This window comes from Hyperolius riggenbachi, chromosome 2, assembly GCF_040937935.1.
Source record: "Hyperolius riggenbachi isolate aHypRig1 chromosome 2, aHypRig1.pri, whole genome shotgun sequence".
Taxonomy (NCBI): domain Eukaryota; kingdom Metazoa; phylum Chordata; class Amphibia; order Anura; family Hyperoliidae; genus Hyperolius; species Hyperolius riggenbachi.
The window spans coordinates 23,332,166-23,353,173 of record NC_090647.1 but is presented as its reverse complement, the minus strand read 5'-3'; the positions used below and the strand labels follow the sequence as shown (position 1 = coordinate 23,353,173).

General features: G+C 45.5%; 1 protein-coding gene across 1 annotated transcript in view; it reads left to right on the top strand.

Annotated features, from left to right (window-relative positions):
* ATG16L2 (autophagy related 16 like 2) overlaps nucleotides 1-21,008 on the top strand; it is a 102,636-nt gene that overhangs the window by 67,863 nt on the left and 13,765 nt on the right. Inside the window, exons 10-17 of the mRNA XM_068266566.1 lie at nucleotides 762-867; nucleotides 2,463-2,533; nucleotides 4,821-4,889; nucleotides 7,989-8,109; nucleotides 10,587-10,692; nucleotides 11,363-11,512; nucleotides 13,311-13,358; nucleotides 20,011-20,112. Coding sequence (XP_068122667.1) covers nucleotides 762-867; nucleotides 2,463-2,533; nucleotides 4,821-4,889; nucleotides 7,989-8,109; nucleotides 10,587-10,692; nucleotides 11,363-11,512; nucleotides 13,311-13,358; nucleotides 20,011-20,112 — 773 coding nt within the window. The remainder of the gene's footprint in view (nucleotides 1-761; nucleotides 868-2,462; nucleotides 2,534-4,820; nucleotides 4,890-7,988; nucleotides 8,110-10,586; nucleotides 10,693-11,362; nucleotides 11,513-13,310; nucleotides 13,359-20,010; nucleotides 20,113-21,008) is intronic.

The window sequence follows — 21,008 nt, the reverse complement described above, 5'->3', positions numbered from 1 at the left end:
GCCTAGCACACACATAACTATGCTGTGTTCCTTTTTTTCTTTCTCTGCCTGAAAGAGTTAAATATCAGGTATGTAAGTGGCTGACTCAGTACTGACTCAGACAGGAAGTGACTACAGTGTGACCCTTACTGATAACAAATTCCAACTATAAAACACTTTCCTTGCAGAAAATGGCTTCTGAGAGCAAGAAAGAGGTAAAAAGCGGAATTTTCTTATCAGTGAGGGTCACACTGTAGTCACTTCCTGTCTGAGTCAGGACTGAGTCAGCCACTTGCATACCTGATATTTAACGCTTTCAGGCAGAGAAAGAAAAAAAGGAACACAGCATAGCTATTTGTGTGCTAGGCACTGTATATACACATGTCTATCTCATCATGTCACATGTCAGTTCGGGTATCCTTTAAAAGGGCATTGTGCATTACTTTACTTAGTATGTTGTAATTATTTTTAATTTATATAACGCCAACACCTTCCATAGCGCTGAACACAGTACAAAATAAATAGTGGGGAGCATAGATACAGGAGACATTCAAAACTCTGTAGTATCAGGACATCCAGCAATTCAAATACAGACATGGCTGATGAGTGGTTTGAGACTTCCCCAATACTGGCACATGGTACAACTTACAGCAGAGTAAGAAACACTAGGAGGAAGTCCCTGCCCTTGTGTATGTGACGTTATCCTTTACATAGAAAGTCATTTACATTGTTCACTGTAGTAAAATACATGTGACTGACGTATTCTGTCTAACGTCATACAGGAAATTCACGACTCAGAAATCCACGCTGTTAGATTTAGTCCCAATGCCAAGTTGGTGGCCACCGGCGGAGCGGACCGCTTGGTGAAGCTGTGGGATGTGGTTGGAGGTGAGTATTAATCATTTGTATCAGTTCTCCAAGTGGTAACAGTACGAGCTGTGATTGGCGTAGTGTATTGTTTGTATTTGTAGTGAGTTTCCCACATTTTTTACTGACTCTCTACATTTTTATTTTGGAGCCCCAAAATCACAGTTCCATGACCTCAGAATTCAGGTAACTTATTTCTGGGAGTGTAAATTTCTTTCTCTTTTTTTTCTCTCTCACTCCTGATTCCTCTGGAGGCTGAATGAATAAGGGGTAACATTCCACAGGGAAGCCAGGCGTGCCTCCCTCTGACTTGATATTTTATAAAGGAGTGAAGGCAGAAATGTTTGAATTAAATAAAAACAGTGCTCATACCGTAATTTGGGTGCCGTGAAAGGACAGAGCCCAAATTACAATAAAAGCTGTGTCATTCGGCCACCAGCAATAGCTGGCAGCTGAATTACGTCTTTCCCCACTGCCCACAGAGGCCTGAAGGGGGAATAGTACCGTATTTTTCGGACTATAAGACGCTCCTGACCATGAGACGCACCTTGGTTGAGAGGACAAAAAACGAGGAAAAAATATATACTAAACCTGGTGCATCCACGCCTCTGTCCCCCAGGGTCCTCCTCTGAATGGGCACAGTACAGGGACTCCCCGACATTGTGGCGGGTTGGAGGTTGGTATTGGCAGCGTTCACAAGTCAGGAACTCCCTGCATTTGGACTATAAGACGCAGTGACTTTTTCCCCACTTTTGGGGGAGAGAACGTGAGTCCTATAGTCCAAAAAATACAGTAATTAATGCAGCATGGGATTTTGCAGGCGCAGAGTGAGCGGTTTTTTGGCTTTACCACGCACCCAAATTTCCTGGCGGCTTAATTATATGTACACAAAAATGTTTGGAAGAAGGAGAGGGTCAAAATAAAATGTCAAAATGGAATGAAAATAATTCATAAAGGTAACAGACCGCTGGAGTCTAGCCTGGCGTCAGGAACTTTTATGGACTGGTAATTATGGGGGGTGGATGGGAGGGGAGACCACACTTGGGAAGGGGAGTGAGCGGGTAAACAGTAGGTAGGCTTCACTTTTTAAAAAATATTTTTTTGTAGAAGTTGGGGTATCTACAGACATACAATTTTGATTGACCAATTTTACCACCTCTATGTGGTAAGAAGATGAATGTCTTTGAATACTATGAACAGATTGTGTAGGTAAACCCTCCTATTACATGGAGGTTGTAAAATTGGCCAGTTAAAAATTGTATGTGTGTACGTACCCTAAGCCTGGTACACACATCCAATTTTGATTGGCCAATTCTACCACTTCCATCAGTATGACAGCTTACCTACCCAATCTGTTCCTAGTATTCAAGAACTGTTGGCCCCTCTGCTACATGGAGGTGGTAAAGTTGGCCAATCCAAATTGCATGTGTGTATGCACCCTTGTGTGTCTGTGCTGGTTCTCTTGCTGTGTTACACGTTTTTTTTATGCCTTTCAGTTCAGACAGAGAAGGGAAATGTGAAATATAAAGCTGACAAACTTTGTAAAACATTTCCATGCGCTGTAGTCTCCTGTGAGTGTGGGAAATCTGATGTATCTGTTGTTTCACCCCATGCAGGGCAGCTGCAGAGTCACCAGGTGCTGGAGGGCAGTAATGGCGGCATCACCAGCATTGAGTTTGACGCTTGGGTAAGTATCCAGAGTCCCCTCCCCCTCCAGTATCCAGAGTCCCCTCCCCCTCCAGTATCCGGAGCCCCCTCCCCCCTCCAATGAGGGGTTGACTGCACTGGGCAGTCTGGTGGCTCAGTGGTTAGCACGGGAGCCCTGCAGCGCTGGGGTCCTGGGTGTACGTCACCAAATACACACTGCACTTATCACAAAGGGGCTTCTGATAGGTTACATTGTGGGAGGTGCTAAATGGGTGTGGCCAGGGCCGGATTTACCATAGGGCACTGTAGGCACATGTCTACAGGCGCCTGATGATGGAAAGGCGGCTCACTGCCATCCCCTAGTGTCTCCCTCCCTCCCTATGCAGAGTCCCGAGCAGAGTGCAAATGAGGTTACTCACCCAGATCTCAGCATTCCACTGATGAGATCCCCCTTCAGTTGTGGGTTCCTCTAGCTACTTAAAGGGGAACTCAAGAGAGAGGTATATGGAGGCTGCCATATTTATTTCCTTTTAAGCAATGCCAGCTTCCTGGCTGTCCTGCTGATCCTCTGCCTCTAATACTTTTAGCCATAGCCCCTGAACACGCATGCAGCAGATCAGGTGTTGCTGACATTGTCAGATTTGACAAGATTAGCTGCATGCTTGTTTCTGGTGTGATTCAGACACTACTGCATGCAAGGTATTGCTTAAAAGGAAATCAATATGGCAGCCTCTCATTACCTAATGCTAAGGGACTCCTGCACCTATGACAGGCAAGGGAAAGGGTGTGGTTCGGTGGGTATAGGTAGAAGTCTAGGGTGCCAGGACATCTATGCCTATAGGCTCCTGTGATGTAAATCCAGGCCTGGGTGTGACCCAAGTGAAACTGTGACTTGTTATATTAGCCGTGTGCGCAGTGAAATTCATAGAGGCGACTCTCACTTTAAATCTGTTTCCTGTTCCGAGAAAGGGTGACAGAAATGTCACATAAATTAGACAATGGCTTCAGTTCACAAAGCCTTAATGCATTTGTGCTTCCTGCAGGCAAATCCAGAAGCAGAATTGCAGCCTAATAAAATCAATAGGCAGCATCTCCATGCATCTCTGCAGAGCGCCAAATCTAATCCATGTATAGTACCAAAGTAATGCACTGAGGGGGACACGAAACACAAGAGCTTCCTGTATTCTGTATTACAGCACCTTTCCATATCCCAGCATCCTCAATACATTAGAGTGTGAGCTCTTCAGGGTAGGATAAGGCATACACTGATATCGGCATGGTTTCTGCAGTACTGTACAAATGGTCACTAGCTGTCCCTTGGGGGTGCTCAGCCTGTCCCCATCCTCCATCGTTTATGACAAGCAGCCAGTGAATGGCAGGACCCCCCATATGGCTTTGGGTGGGAGATGACCCCGTACAAACTCCATAGAGGCTGGAAGGTGACCTGACCTTTAAACCTGGGGTTTCTGTGCTGCAGAATGTTAGCGCTGATCACAGCGATTCTTTGCACAGCACCATTTATTACATTGAAACGAAGTACAAGACAAAATCCATAACTTGTATTCCATTGTCGTGTAATATCTATTTTTGCCAGCAGAGGGCAGCAGAGTTCTAATGTGCAGAAACTGGCCTTATCTCTGATCACTGCCCCATAAAGCCAGAAGTAATAATGTCACAACACCCTGTCCTCGCGGCCTAATTACCGAATGTGGTGACATCATAGCCATGCTACTTCCCTGCGCTTTGATTAGATCAGACACTACTGGGTGATTTTTGGTGCAACAGAAGTTATTCAGGACAGAAATCGAGTTGCCATTGAACCGTGTATTGACCCCCTTGCTGAAACTCAACGAGATGCTGTAATTCACAGTTGATGAAAATATTATGCTCATTTTATGGGCATGTGGGGAGCTTTGAAATGGGGCAATGCAATGTGGCAGCTTGTTGCTTTTGATTGGTCTGTTTTCAAACTGCGTGAATCAGTATAAGATTTACAGTCATGCCGGAATTCTGATAACACGTCTATGTTCAGTACGAGAAGAACATTAAGCTGGCCATACACTGTACAATTTATTTTTGCCCAATTAGATATCTGATTAGACAAAACGTCTGATCGGTCATAAGTTGATTTATGATAAGGAGATTTAAACATTTGTGATTGATATTACGATTGATATTAAGAGTCAAAAACAAGATGGAATAGTGTATGGGCAGTTTTAATCCCCCACAGCTTCCACCAGTATTATGAGTGTTAGATTGCAAGCTCTTGGGCCCCTATGCAGTGCCTCCATAACTCTCGCTGTCCTCTCTCTCCCTCTCCTATGCAGGGCGTTCAGCTCTTGGCAGCATCCTTTGATTGCTCCGCCCATCTCTGGAGGCTGGACACCCGGTCTAAAGTAAGTAAGACTCATATCAATGAATGCAGACTGCACGCAATCCTGAATGCCCCACACAGATCTCATGTTTCACTGACAATCTCAGGGTTTTTATTGTTGTCTGCGTCCCCAAGTGTGAGAACTGCTCTTACTTCCTGTTGTGAGGGGAAGTGAATACATTTTGCAGGGTCATAAACACTGTAACGGGAAACTGCAAAACATGTGCCCCCCAGCAAAACTTTTAAGGGGGCCCCCAACATTCACATCCTTTCCCTTGCTTACCCCTTGTGTCACACCCATAACATGTAGCCACAGGAACTCCTGATCTGAAGGATGTGTACTTTTATCGGAGTGAGTGACGTAGCATTTGATCCCCCCTCGCAGGAGCTGCTCCCCTGTAATTTCGCCCTCGTCTCAGGCTACTAAAAACTTTCCTTGTAGAATCAGAACTTGTGACCATTGTTTTTATTGCTGTCTGTGATTTCCTGTCCTTGGGTCCAGCAGGGTTCTTATTAAAGTGGCTGATTTAGGGACTTCTGAGCAGTTGATTTAGAAGTGATTTATTTGACATCTGCTAATCTAGGATCTTATAGAGAGACAGAAGCAAGCTCTGGCACGGAGTCCTGGGGTACGTTTGTGTGCGGAGGGGGGCTTTAAATGGACCTGATTACCTGTTCATGAAAATATACAAAATGAGCCTCCCCACAAGGGAGGCCTGTGATAGAGTGTGGTGGTGGTGTTGTGGGGGTTGGAAAAATGGGTATTACTTGCCTACAGAAGCGACTGCTTGACTGTTTGAAGAGCCTGTGGTGCTGTCACGTGTCTCTGACCGCTGCAATGCGTGCTGAGAGAGGTGTTTACATTGACACATTACGCCCCCCAGCATGCATTGCGACGGGCAGGAGCACACAACACCGCTGGCAGCTTAAAGCTCTGGTCGCTCCCTGGGGAAGATGGCATACCCCATATGGACAGGGGGATAGAAAGGCACCCCCTCACAGATACAGTGGTTTGCAAAAGTATTCGGCCCCCCTGAAGTTTTCCACATTTTGTCACATTACTGCCACAAACATGAATCAATTTTATTGGAATTCCACGTGAAAGACCAATACAAAGTGGTGTATACGAGAGAAGTGGATCGAAAATCATACATCATTCCAAACATTTTTTACAAATAAATAACTGCAAAGTGGGGTGTGCGTAATTATTCAGCCCCCTGAGTCAATACTTTGTAGAACCACCTTTTGCTGCAATTACAGCTGCCAGTCTTTTAGGGTATGTCTCTACCAGCTTTGCACATCTAGAGACTGAAATCCTTGCCCATTCTTCTTTGCAAAACAGCTCCAGCTCAGTCAGATTAGATGGACAGCGTTTGTGAACAGCAGTTTTCAGATTTTGCCACAGATTCTCGATTAGATTTAGATCTGGACTTTGACTGGGCCATTCTAACACATGGATATGTTTTTTTTTAAACCATTCCATTGTTGCCCTGGATTTATGTTTAGGGTCATTGTCCTGCTGGAAGGTGAACCTCCGCCCCAGTCTCAAGTCTTTTGCAGTCTCCAAGAGGTTTTCTTCCAAGATTGCCCTGTATTTGGCTCCATCCATCTTCCCATCAACTCTGACCAGCTTCCCTGTCCCTGCTGAAGAGAAGCACCCCCAGAGCATGATGCTGCCACCACCATATTTGGCAGTGGGGATGGTGTGTTCAGAGTGATGTGCAGTGTTAGTTTTCCGCCACACATAGCGTTTTGCATTTTGGTCAAAAAGTTCCATTTTGGTCTCATCTAACCAGAGCACCTTCTTCCATGTTTGCTGTGTCCCCCACATGGCTTGTGGCAAACTGCAAACGGGACTTCTTAGGCCCTGTTCAGACTATGTGCGTTCCTAGCCGTTTTGAGGGAACGCGTACGGGTACAATATATGCATAGAAACGCCTATCAATGCTTTCCAATAGCCTCTTTCACATGAATGCGTATGAGATGCATACGTTTCTCATCCGCATTGCTGCATGCAGTTCTGTGCGTCACGCACAGAAACGGACACAATGAAAGTCTATGGACGCGTAACAAAAATGCGTACTATTGCGTTTTAGAGTACGTTTCCCTCTGCGGTTCCCATAATTTTTTTCCCCCGGGTCACGTGTGTGTGCAAAACGCCATAGAGAATGCAATGGAACACAAGAAAAACTCATGAGTTTTTCAACTTGCGGTTCTTTGAATTTATACGCGTTCTACAAACGCTGACAGTCTGAACAGGACTTCTTATGCTTTTCTGCTAACAATGGCTTTCTTCTTGCCACTCTTCCATAAAGGCCAACTTTGTGGAGTGCACGACTAATAGTTGTCCTATGGACAGATTCCCCCACCTGAGCTGTAGATCTCTGCAGCTCGTCCAGAGTCCCCACGGGCCTCTTGACATTTCTGATCAGCGCTCTCCTTGTTCGGCCTGTGAGTTTAGGTGGATGGCCTTGTCTTGGTAGGTTTACAGTTGCGCCATACTCCTTCTATTTCTAAATGATCGCTTGAACAGTGCTCCGTGGGATGTTCAAGGCTTTGGAAATCTTTTTGTAGCCTAAGCCTGCTTTAAATGTCTCAATAACTTTATCCCTGACCTGTCTGGTGTGTTCTTTGGACTTCATGGTGTTGTTGCTCCCAAGATTCTCTTAGACAAACTCTGAGGCTGTCACAGAGCAGCTGTATTTGTACTGACATTAGATTACACACAGGTGCACTCTATTTAGTCATTAGCACTCATCAGGCAATGTCTATGGGCAACTGACTGCACTCAGACCAAAGGGTGCTGAATAATTACGCGCACTCCACTTTGCAGTTATTGATTTGTAAAGAAATGTTTGGAATCCTGTATGATTTTCGTTCCACTTTTCACGTGTACACCACTTTGTATTGGTCTTTCACGTGGAATTCCAATAAAATTGATTCATGTTTGTGGCAGTAATGTGACAAAATGTGGAAAACTTCAAGGGGGGCCGAATAGTTTTGCAAGCCACTGTAAGTATTGCCCATCATCCTATCCCCCATTAACAGTTTATCTTGCATCACCCTCTGTTGCCCCAGTTAGTAGCAAATTTGCTTTAATAAATTAATTTTTAATCTCCAGGAATCGCTGACAGGACACAGTAAGAAGGTGACCGCAGCCAGGTTTAAGATGTCACCGTACCGTGCCGTCACCTGCAGCATGGACCGCACCATCCGGGAGTGGGACCTGCACAAATTAGCCTGTAAGTGGAACCCGGGCTCTGCCAGGAGGAGGTGGACGCTATGTCCAAAGAGCTTACAGTCTAAGGGCCGGAGAACATAGAATTCTGCAGATCAGGCAGCAGTGACCGTGATGGGGGTGGGTTGGAGGGAGAGGCAGGGGGAAGTTGAGCTGTACTGCTTAGCTAACACAGTGTACAGACGTCTGGGGAGGGTAGATGCTGGCTAACAATAAGCTGCTGAAGGGGAGGTTTCAGCTCTAGAATGTTATTTCTTCACCATCAAGCTTCACAGTTATGCAATATGCATGCAGGAAGGTTACATAGTGAACTGTGGTTCCATTACTCCAGAGAACAGGCTTCTGCAGACCCAGAGGTGACAGACTGCACATCTCAAACCACCTCACCTACACTGCATACTATGGTGCATCATTGTCTTGTACAGTTTGGAACAGTTTTCTGTGTAAAATAATTGTCAACATTCTGAAGTCCCATTCTCAGAGTTTGTAGATCCATCTGTTCATCAATGAGTTGTGGGTGGCCCTAAAGTGCTGCGGAATATGTTGGCGCTATATAAATAAAATATAATAATAATAAGTCATTTCACGGCAACACCGGTAATAATTCAATTTTAGTTTGGTAGCTGTTTAGTCTGAGGGCCGTTTCCACTATCGCGAATCCGCATGCGTTGCCCGCATGCGGATTCGCACAGCCAGTACAAGTGGATGGGACTGTTTCCACTTGTGCGTTTCCCCGCACGTTTTTCTGTGCAGAAAAAATCTGCAGGGTAGGGCCCACAGAATTCGCCTGCGTGTGGAATGCAGGCGAATCGCACACAATGTATTTAATAGGGAAATCGCATGTGTTTTCCCCATGCATTTTTTGACGCGAATTCGCATGCGATTTCGCATAGGTACCCATGTTAATTCACACAGGCAGTGACATGGTTAAAATCGCATCACCCTAACCTATGCGAAATCGTGGCAAAAAACGCATGCAGAATCGCACCCGCATGCGATTCCGCAACGCTATAGTGGAAACGGGCCCTTAAGGTGGCCACACACGATACAATAAAATGATCCAATTTTACAGTAATTCGATAAAAACGATCATATCTCTCGAAAAATCAAAAGCTTTTTTTTTTTTCATTCGACTGAAAAATCTGATCGGATTTCCCGTTTTTTTCGATTTAAATCGATCCGGAATGCCAGATATTTCTCTTCAATTTCTACTAAAGATTGTATGGTGTGCGTTGGATTGTTAATTTATTAATATACACACCCAAGCCATTTTCTCTGAGTTTCCAATCATTTTTATCATAATTGAGGAAAAAATTGAACATAGGTGTGTGGTACATCGGTCATATTTTTGAAATGTTACAATCAGTCAGAAAAATTGATTGCAATTCTTAAATTGAACAGATATTTAAAAAATTGTATGGTGTGTGGCCACCTTTAGAGGGAACATCCCAGGGCAGCTCTGTTAGAAGTCTCTGACTTTTTCAGTACAGCCCATTCTTTAAATGTCTGTCCTAGGAGATTGCATGGCTAGACCGTTAAGGTGGCCATACACTGGCAGATGGCCGCCCAATATGCCCAAAAGATAGATTCCTTTCTGATCAGAATCTGATAAAAGAGAGATCTGTTCCCTCCACACACTGTTCATAGATAATCATTAGATTTCAACATGGAATATATTAAATGTCTATCGAACTGCAGCGCTCAAAGCAGTGCACATGCTATGTGCTGTCGATATGTCGCCGGTTTTTTCATATGGTCCAATTTGATAGAATTATCGATCGGGCTGGCATGTTGGGGCATTGATTTCTAGCAGATTGTCAGAGTGATCATATCTGCTGGGAATTGATGAGAAATCTTGCTAAATGTATGGACGCCATTAAACGGAACACAAGGTAAGCGGGATGTGGAAGCTGACATGTTTGTTTCCTTTTAAACAATGCACATTGCCTGGCAGCCCTGCTGATCCTCTGCCTCTAATTCTTTAAGCCATAGCCCCTGAACAAGCATGCAGCGGATCAGGTGTCTATGGCAAATCTAATAAGATTAGCTGCATGCTTGTTTCCTGTTTGATGTGGACCCCACTGACCAGAAAGATCAGCCGGACAGCCAGGCAAATGGTAATGTTTAATGATGGAAATACACAGAGTTTGATAGATAATTTCCAACAGGTCTGATCTGATTTTGATCGTTTTTTTTTCTGATCGATTTTCTCATAGAAGTGAATGGAAATTGATAAGAAAAACAAGCAGAAAATAGATTGGAGAATTGAAGTAAATCTGCCCAAAAAAGTCATTGTGTATTCCCAGTATAAAGGAAATTAATGTCAATATGCCTCACACCTCAGGTTCCTTCTGAATGTGTGTCTCTAATAGCCAAACCCATTCATTAACCGGGATGTCCACATTTATCTGGCCATGTGGTGTCCCCTTAGCTCCGCCTCCTACAGAAGCCTCAGTCTGATTGTTCCCCTCTTCCCTGCAGGTATCAGGTGTGTTCAGGTTTCCTCCTACTGCAGCGATGTGGTCTGCTCCGAATCTTATCTGGTTAGTGGTCACCACGACAAGAAGATCCGCTTCTGGGACAGCAGGTAACCAATCAGCAACCACTGCCTGGTATATAATGGATTAAACTGCTGTGTTACTTAGAGCAGATGAGAAGAACTCATCAGAACTTAATTCTGTAAGACTGTTTACTCTATGAGTCTGCTATCACTGACATTCCAATTTGTTTAAAAATTTCTGTGAAGTGTTCATACAAACTCTATAATAATCCTAAAATTTGTAAAGCGCTTTTCTCTTGTCAGACTTAACGCGCTCAAGAGCTGCAACCACTAGGGGCGCGCTCAGAAGGGTCGATCACAGGGCAGGAAATGAGGGGGTCGCAGGGCAGGAAGTGAGGCGGCCACAGATTAGGAAGAGCAAAATGTGTGACAGCCACAGGGCAGGAAGTGGAGTGATCCCAGGGCAAGAACTGGGGTGACCACAGGGCAGCAAGCGAGGCAGCCATAGGGCAGAAAGTGTCCACAGGGTAGGAAGTCCAGGGCGATCTCTCCAGCCGGGGCACACACTCCACCAAGCACTTTAGTTTTAGTAGTAAGTATGCAGAAAGGCCTAAGCCTGGGAGGGGAAGTCTCTGCAGCAGTGACACAGACAACTGTAAGAGCCTGACAGAGGTTGTAGCCCTCCCTCCATTTATTGTATGAAAGGGGAACACTTTGCCTGGAATCTGTCTTACCCTCTTGTCTTTCCCCTGGTCAGGTCGGAGCGCTGTATCCGGGAGGTGACCCTGGAGGAGAAGGTGACCTCACTCTACATGGACCAGGATCAGATCCAGATGCTCAGCTGTTCCCGGGATGACACTCTCAGCCTGATTGACATGCGTATGGCACATATTCTGCGAGTCTTCCGGTACGACCTGCTCTCTGCCATGCTGCAGGGTCTCTGTGTTACCTCAGAAGGGGAGCAGAGACTTTGGCCTGTGATCCCTCATGGTGTAGAGCAGTGTTGCCAACTGTCAGTAAATTTACTGACAGTCAGTAAAAAAAAGTCAACAAATCTGGGCTGTCAGTAAAGTCCATGAAAAACTTTGTGGTGTCATTAAAAAAAACCCTCTCTCTTTCCCAGAAGATCGCAGCACTTACTGCTTATCAGTTCACGTATCACTGTGGAATGTACACTGCTCTAGCCAAATGTGGCCATACATCTGTAGACTTGACGGCCAATCGACCATCAGATAAGACAATTATTATTGATATTATAAAAATCTGTGCCACTAAAAGCATGCCTATACAATCAAACCAATTTCGGCCCAAATGTGGTAGCATGTATTGATCGCATGGATCAGTCGGACATGCTGGAAAATCTCAGATTGAATGCTCGATCGGGTGCATGCAGCGGCAAGGGCTGCGATAATGGAGAACAGACATGATGGAAACCCCCGGTCACATCCCCCAAATGTAAATGTATTAAAGTGTCCCCCCCCCCCTTAGATGCCGTGCATTGATACTTCACCTGTCCAGTGTCCGCCACCGCACTCTTCTTCCTCATTCACGCCCCACGTGGTTGCCGGTGTATTGCACGTAAGGGCGCATGTGTGATATCTTTCATTTAATTTCAATAATATTAGATGTCAGTAAAAAAAAGTGTTCTGTCAGTAAATGTTTTTAAGCTTTGTCAGTAAAAATGTATTTCCGAGGTTGGCAACACTGGCGTAGAGTCCTCAGAATGACTGGAGTTCTGGAGGATCTACCCTGAGGTCTGCCAGGACAAGAGTGACCAGGAATGAGGTGACACTCTGCCAGGCCACACATTTCACACTGATACATTATGTACACATGTACTTACTAACTAAACCAACTCATTTAAAGTGGAATATAACCCTGCATTTCAACTTTGCTCTAAAACTTTATTTACAGTATATTATGTGCAACCAGCATTTTTTTTTTACTAGACCAGCATTGGAAGGGTTACACAGGGCTTTAAAGTTCCTGGAGATTTCTGCAGACGCATCCGAAGCTGACATAGATACATTTTGTTTACATAAATGTATCTAAGTGTTGAATGTGACTCATCTCTCTGACTGAGGAGTTGGAGGACAGCCAAAGAGTGTGTACCATTTCTCAATATATACATTTAACTAAATAGAATGTAACAATCTGAACTTCTGCATATCTCTCCACAGAACTTTAAACCTCTGTGTTTAACCCTTCCAATGCTGGTCTAGTAAAAAAAAAACCCCGCTTTTTGCATATAATATGCTGTAAATAATGTTTTAGAGCAAAGTTGAAATGCAGGGTTATATTCCGCTTTAAATACTATACTGTGCGTGCACCATATCAGCATTACACGCGGCCAACCTGCACGACAGTTGATCCGCCAGTTGGATCTGGCAAACCGCCTCTTATCATTCGCTTGTCTGGACAAGTTTGGACGATAGTTGGGGAGGAAAACTTGCACGTGTGTACGAGCCTTTACACGTCAGCAGCTTAGGAATATGGGGACACAATAATGCCTATAGACATTTGCTGCAGGTAGAATTTTTTGTTTTGTACTGAAATGCCTTTATGATGTCCGTGGCCTATGGATGTGAAAGCACAGAACACCTATAGATATCCACGGGAGGCCAAGGGATAGAGAATGCCTGGTATTACAAGTGAAGGTTTTAAACAAATATGACCTCTTTCTCTATCTGCTTTTATTTTTACAGAGCTGACGGATTCAAGTGCGGCTGTGACTGGACCAAAGCAATATTAAGGTAGGTCGGCCAGTGCTGCAGTATGAATGGTGATCAATGATTATCGCTGTGAGGTGTGTGGCCAGCAGAGGGCGCTGCCAGAGAAGCAGCCATATCCAACAGGGTATTCTCACCATCAGGACATGAGCTGCATCCTCTTGTGTAACATCACTGCTCGCAATAATCAGTGTCTAATAAAGTCCTCATTTCACTCAGCAGCAGTACTGATGTTATTAAAACGAGCCTTCGCTTTCACTGGGGAAATAAGGCACCCCCTGCAGTCCACTGAACCATCCTGCAGAGAATTCCTCCAAACACAGCTGCAGATGCTCCCCCCACCCTCCGTTCTGCTGATGGTGAGACAGGCCAGGTCTGTGCGCTCGCTGGATTTGTGCAAAATGCATTGGAGGGCATTTAATCCCTAGGAGAGTTTTTAAAGAGAACCTGAACGGAAAGTGAAAAGTCAGAATAAACATGCACAGTTCATACTTACCTCCTGTGTAGTCTAGTCATCAGTCACTTTCTCCTCTCCTGCGTCCTGTTTGTCCGCTGTGATCAATGGAATTCTCTGTCCTCCATTTTGAAGATGTCCATTATCCCATAAAAGGTTCCGGGTCAGCACACTGTTACACTGTAATCCCCACTTAGAAACATGGAGTTACCTTGCTCATCAGTTGTCCTTTCAGTTATAACTGACAGCAAGGCAGATAAGCTCATTTGAAAGCACATGATGTGAACAAATATGGCTGATTCCATGAAAGCAGGAAGTAGACACACTGCAGATTTATTGCAGAATTTGTATCGGCTGTAACAAAGAAATGTCTTTTCTTTAAATGCTATTATGCTGTTGTTTATCTTGTAAAACATAGAGGACTCTACAGTATAGATAGATAGATGCAGTGAGATGCGAAAGTTTGGGCAACCTTGTAAAAGAGACACTGAAGTCTCAAAAAAAACGGCTTTTTATTTAACAAATATGTTTAATACTTTAGCCCTAACTAAACCGCCGCATTCCCGCCACTGTACGCTATCTAAATCCCCCCCCTAACTTGCCCTCCCTCTCCCCTGCAAAATCCATGACTTTCTTGGTCGTGGATTTTGCTGCCCTCTACTCTTCCGTGTGAGGCAGGGCTATGAGCTGCAGCTCTGCCTCACAGTGCGTCTATCAGCTGCGGATCTCCGCCTCTCCCCCGCCGCCCCTCTCAGTGAAGGAAGACAGAGGGGCGGGGAGAGGCGGCGATCCGGGCTGACAGATGCGCTGAGAGGCAGAGCTGCGGCTCATAGCCCTGCCTCACACTGAAGCGCTGCCCGGATTGCCCCCCAGGGAGTTTGGGGGTATTTAGATAGCGTACAGCGGCGGGGATGCGGCAGTTTAGTTAGGGCTACAGTGTTAAACATATTTGTTAAATAAAAAAACGTTTTTGTTTTTTTTTGAGACTTCAGAGTCTCTTTAATTTTCATGATTTTCCTGTATAAATCATTGGTTGTTATGATAAAAAATGTCAGTTAAATATATCATATAGGAGACACACACAGTGATGTTTGAGAAGTGAAATTAAGTTTATTGGATTTACAGAAAGTGCGCAATAATTGTTTAAACCAGGGCTGTGGAGTCGGAGTCGGGCAATTTTGGGTGCCTGGAGTCGGAGTCGGGGAAAAATGCACCGACTCCGACTCCTAATGAATTTGTAACTGTAATCAAGATAGAAAATATGATAAAATGTTCTATTTCTCAGATAATAGTCATTAAAAATAATGTATATATACAGTAATAGCTGTGCTTAGTCCACAAAAATGAAATAAACCAATCAAAATTAGTTACTTGTGCTGCTTCAATAAAGCAGTCACCGTATTTTTAAGGTACATATCTGATTGTGACTGTATATATGATGTGTACACAGGAATCTCTTATATATACTAAATAACATCGATGCTGTAAGAATAAAGCCTGATGTGTAGCCGTGTCACTAATAGAGATGGTCAACGAGATGGAAATAATTCTGCATTGATGCTGATTTATGCAAATGTATGCACTCCCTTTGCTGATGAAATCAAATCATTTGATATGTTGTTAAAATTTGGTTTAGTGACTACAAATTAAAGGGTACCTGAGACGGATGAAAAGTAAAGTTTTATACATACCTGGGGCTTCCTCCAGCCCCCTTCAGGCTAATCAGTCGCTCGCTGTCCTCCACCACCCGGATCTTCTGCTATGAGTCCTGGTAATTCAGCCAGTCAGCGCTGTCCGGCCGCATGCCGCTCCCACAGCCAGGAACATTCTGCACCTGCGCAATAGTGCTGCACAGGTGTAGTATGCTCCTGGCGGCGGAGTGTGTGCATGCGCACTACGCCCGACTGGCTCAAGTACCTGGACTCATAGCAGAAGATCCAGGTGGTGGAGGAGGACAGCGAGGGACTGATTATCCTGAAGGCGGCTGGAGGAATCCCCAGGTATGTATAAAACTTTAATTTCATCTGTCTCAGGTTTACTTTGTTACACAGTAGTACTATACTCTACATATGCACTCCCCACAGAGCTGCAGGGAATCCACTGAGAATGCTGTGCACATTGTAAACAGACAACACCTCTGTGTTCAATCTCCTCATTCCCCTGCAGAGTACCTGCACATCATTCATACATGTACCCACACTTACATTGCCTAGGTCCTGATAGATGTTCTTTGTTCCGGTTTGTAACTTTTACAAGTACTCTTACCAAGGACTAGTTTTAGTCTAAAGGGAATAAATATAGTAGTCTACATATCCTTCTCACTTCAGTTGTCTTGTAAAATTCCTAAGCTTTGGCAGTTAAGAGACGAATTTCATGTTACATACTTTTAATCAAAAAAATTGTAATATGCAAATTCGAGGAGTCGGAGTCGGTGGAATCCTAAACTGAGGAGTCGGAGTCGGTGGATTTTTGGACCGACTCCACAGCCCTGGTTTAAACAAAATTAGTCAGGTGCATAAATGTGGGCACCACAAAAAAGAAATCAATATTTAGTAGATCCTCCTTCTGCAGAAATTACAGCCTCTAAACGCTTCCTGTAGGTTCCAATGAGAGTCTGGATTCTGGTTGAAGGTATTTTGGACCATTCCTCTTTACAAAACATCTCTAGTTCATTCAGGTTTGATGGCTTCCGAGCATGGACAGCTCTTTTTAACTCACTCTACAGATTTTCAATTCTATTCAGGTCGAGATATTTCTTGGTCTGCCACTTCGAGCTTTAACTTGAACTGAGCCTGAGGTCTTCCATTTCCTCAATATGTTCCTAACCGTGGAAACAGACAGCTGAAATCTCTGAGACAGCTTTCTGTATCCTTCCCCCTATACCATGATGGTGAAGAATCTTTGCCTTCAGGTCATTTGAGAGTTGTTTTGAGACCCTCATGTTGCTACTCTTCAGAGAAAAGTAAAAGAGGAGGGAAATTTACAATTGACCCCCTTAAATACTCTTCCTCATAATTGGATTCACCTGTGTATGTAGGTCAGGGGTCACTGAGCTTACCAAGCCAATTTGAGTTCCAATAATTAGTTCTAAAGATTTTGGAATCAATAAAATAACAACAGTGCCCACATTTATGCACCTGCCTAATTTTATTTAAACAATTGTTGCGCACTTTCTGTAAATCCAATAAACTTCATTTCACTTCTTAAATATCACTGTGTGTGTCTCCTGTGTGATATATTTAACTGACATTTTTTATCGTAACAACCAACGATTTATACAGGTAAATCGCAACGATTAACAAGGTTGCCCAAACTTTCGCATCCTGCTGTATATATAGGAAGTGTCTCTGATGCTGAAACCTGGATAGTTAACCTAAAAGTGTGTACAATTTATTACATTCTGCTGTATGTTGTTACGGTTCCTTGTTAAGCCATTACACTATCAGCCTGTGGCCGTATAATCCATAGTCCTCTGTGCGTGTGACACGTATGGGAGGCCAGGCGTGTAGCAGGGATCACACACAGGAATCCATAGCGTGTTCTGATCTGGGGATCACACGTGTCCTCCGACTATCTCTGGCTTATTACCTAATGCTGTGGCGGATTATTCACTGTTCTATCCGCCTGTAATCTCTTTATCTGCAGGTATCAGCCGCTGATATGGAAGTGCTGCTGTCTTTTCTATAAAGCCCCTAAAATCCTGAGGAATTGCACCGAATACATGCAGAGGCTGCACAGAACATAAAACAGCAGCTCTGCACATATATAAATTCATGTATCCCTCCTTCATGGACCACTATTGCGAAAAAATTGTAAAATGTAAAATACATGTATACACATACAAATAAGAAATGTGTTTCCTCCAGAGTAAAATGAGCTATAAATTACTTTTCTCCTAGGTTACTATCACTTACGGTATTTAGTAGAAATCTGATGGAAGTGACAGGTTTTTGACTAGTCGATTGCTTCATGGGGGATTCCCAGTATTTTTATTTTATTATTTACAAAAGCGCTCCCTGGAAATGATCTATACAAAGATGCAGGCCGCCCCCAGTCTATTTGCACATTATTCTGGCAGTTGAACTGAGCAACTGCCACTTTCACCAAATGCTTTTGAAAATAAAGAGAACCCAGAGAATCCCCCATAAGGAGATGAACTAGTCCAAAACCTGTCGGTTCCATAAGATTTCTACTAACTACCATAAGTGACAGTAACCTAGGAGAAAAGTAATTTATAGCTCATTTTACTGTTTACGCATCTCTCCAGCAGCGGCGGTGTGGGAGCGATCCGTGCGCATGGGGCTGGAGGAAGTCCCAGGTATGTAGAAAAAGGTAAGTCTCTGGGGTCTCTGGTACACTTTGATCAAGACAGCTCCAACCCTGGAGACATTTGAATCAAAACTGAATAGCCACCTGTTATGCTGGGCATACACGGCTCGATCCCCGCGGGCGGACAATAGGCGAAAACGAAGCGCTGAGAAGGAAGTGTCCGCGGGGACCAGCGGGAATTGATGTGCGGGAGCGGTGATGCGCCGGCATCGAGCCGCTGGCTCGATTCCGGTGCATAAACGTGCCGTGTATGCCCAGCATTAGTCTGGCATTCATGATCACACTAGTAGACCCAAGCCCCTTTAAAAACGAACTCTGTTTTTTAACCCCGCCACCGCCTCATGTCAGTGCGCACACACACGCCCGCCCGGCTCACTGGCCCCTTCCTCCTGTCCCAACTGCTGTCCGGCTCACTGGCCCCTTCCTCCTGTCCCAACGGCTGTCCGGCTCACTGGCCCCTTCCTCCTGTCCCAACGGCTGTCCGGCTCACTGGCCCCTTCCTCCTGTCCCAACGGCTGTCCGGCTCACTGGCCCCTTCCTCCTGTCCCAACCGCTGTCCGGCTCACTGGCCCCTTCCTCCTGTCCCAACCGCTGTCCGGCTCACTGGCCCCTTCCTCCTGTCCCAACGGCTGTCCGGCTCACTGGCCCCTTCCTCCTGTCCCAACGGCTGTCCGGCTCACTGGCCCCTTCCTCCTGTCCCAACGGCTGTCCGGCTCACTGGCCCCTTCCTCCTGTCCCAACGGCTGTCCGGGTCCGTGCTGCGCACATGCGCAGTAGCAGACAGCAGGGACAGGAGTATGCAGGGACAGTTAGGTTTTATTAGTAAGGATGACTTTCCCCCTCTGTACACATCACTATGTGCCGATCTGAGACAAGCTTATGTGCTTTGGGTCTTACGGGAGAAAAGCGCTTTACTAATGTTTCGTTGTTGCTGTTTGGGAAGAGGAGGGGGTCACAATTCTTGTGGCAACAGATTCAGCACCCGCACGTATTCTTGCGCCATTTATCTGTCGGCTTGGCAGACCTTCTGCATGAGAGATTTTCATTGCGTATTTGGATAGCGCCAGAAATGGTTTAGGCCTCTCTTAGGTTTTCTAGACAATCCTAAAGTGCAGATTCTCTACTAAGCCAATAATCATTCTCAATTTTTTTTTTTATATACATGTCGCTGTGCAAAACTCATCAACTTGTGTGTGTTGGGGAGGGGGTTGTGGGGTGTTGAGGGAGATTGTGGTGTGCTGGGGGAGGGGTTGTGGTGTGTTGGGGGAGGGGTTTGTGGTGTGTTGGGGAGGGGTTTGTGGTGTGTTGGGGGAGGGGTTTGTGGTGTGTTGGAGGAGGGTTTGTGGTGTGTTGGGGAGGGGTTTGTGGTGTGTTGGGGGAGGGGTTTGTGCTGTGGGAGGGGTTGTAGTGTGTTGGGGATGGGTTTGTGGTGAGTTGGGGGAGGGGTTGTTTTGGGGAGGGGTTGTGGTGTGTTTGGGGAGGGGTTTGTGGTGTGTTGGGGAGGGGTTTGTGTTGTGTTGGGGGAGGGGTTTGTGCTGTAGGAGGGGTTGTAGTGTGTTGGGGATGGGTTTGTGGTGTGTTGGGGGAGGGGTTGTTTTGGGGAGGGGTTGTGGTGTGTTTGGGGAGGGGTTTGTGGTGTGTTGGGGAGGGGTTTGTGTTGTGTTGGGGGAGGGGTTTGTGCTGTAGGAGGGGTTGTAGTGTGTTGGGGATGGGTTTGTGGTGTGTTGGGGGAGGGGTTGTTTTGGGGAGGGGTTTGTGGTGTGTTGGGAGAGGGGTTTGTGGTGTGTTGGGGAGGGGGTTTTGGGGGACGGGTTGTGGTGTTGATGGATGTTTTGCTGGTTGTTCAGCTGCTGTTTTCCCTCATCTCTCCCCGTCTCTCTGCTGTTTGTGCAGCCCGGACACCGGTTACGTCATGGCCGGCTCTGCCGATGGGACCATCTTCGTCTGGAACGCCCACACGGGGGCGCTGGAGAGGAGCCTGAATGGGGAACACAGGTAGGACATGGACTCGGCGGTCTCTCTGCAGTCGCCCCCCCCCTTCCTCCCATCTTTCTGATCTTTTTGAATTGTGTCTCACTGAACTCTATGGGATTGATTCTCTAAAGTAAACAGTGCAAGCAACCTCCTGTTACTCGCGCTATTACATCAGCACACCTTAATGTTAGTCCTGCGTGCTACACGCGCTAGTGGCAGCATATCGTGTGTAAGTAAGCAACCGCTGCCGCTTAAAACAGATGTGTGGTAGTGGTTTATCGCTGCCACAATACTTCACTAGCGCGGCTGCTACTATGTTAATTAACATACCATAGTAGCGGCCGCGCTAGTGAACCATAGTGGTAGCAATACAGCACTACCATGCGGCTATCATAAGCAGCGCCCATTGCCACTAGTGTGCGTAGCGAGCAGAGACTAACATTAAGATGCGCTGATGTAACAGCGCAAGTAACATCTTTTGCTGTTAATGTTATAAATATACTCACATTATTATTATAATTACACCATGAAATTACAGCATTACTCGGCAAAACTAGAAGTGCCCCTTTAAATTAGATGAATGTGTAACAGGACCTAATAAGTCTAATGAAACAAATTACACCTGCTTCAGTGACTACAGCATCTATAGTCCTGTGACATCACTACGCGCCCACAGGGGGGCAGAGCCGACATACTGCGCATGTGCAGCGCAGTATGTCTGCATCTATAGTCCTGTGACATCACTACGCGGCCACAGGGGGGCAGAGCGGACATACTGCACATGTGCGGCGCAGTATGTCTGCATCTATAGTCCTGTGACATCACTATGCGGCCACAGGGGAGCAGAGCGGACATACTGCACATGTGCGGCGCAGTATGTGCATCTATAGTCCTGTGACATCACTACGCAGCCACAG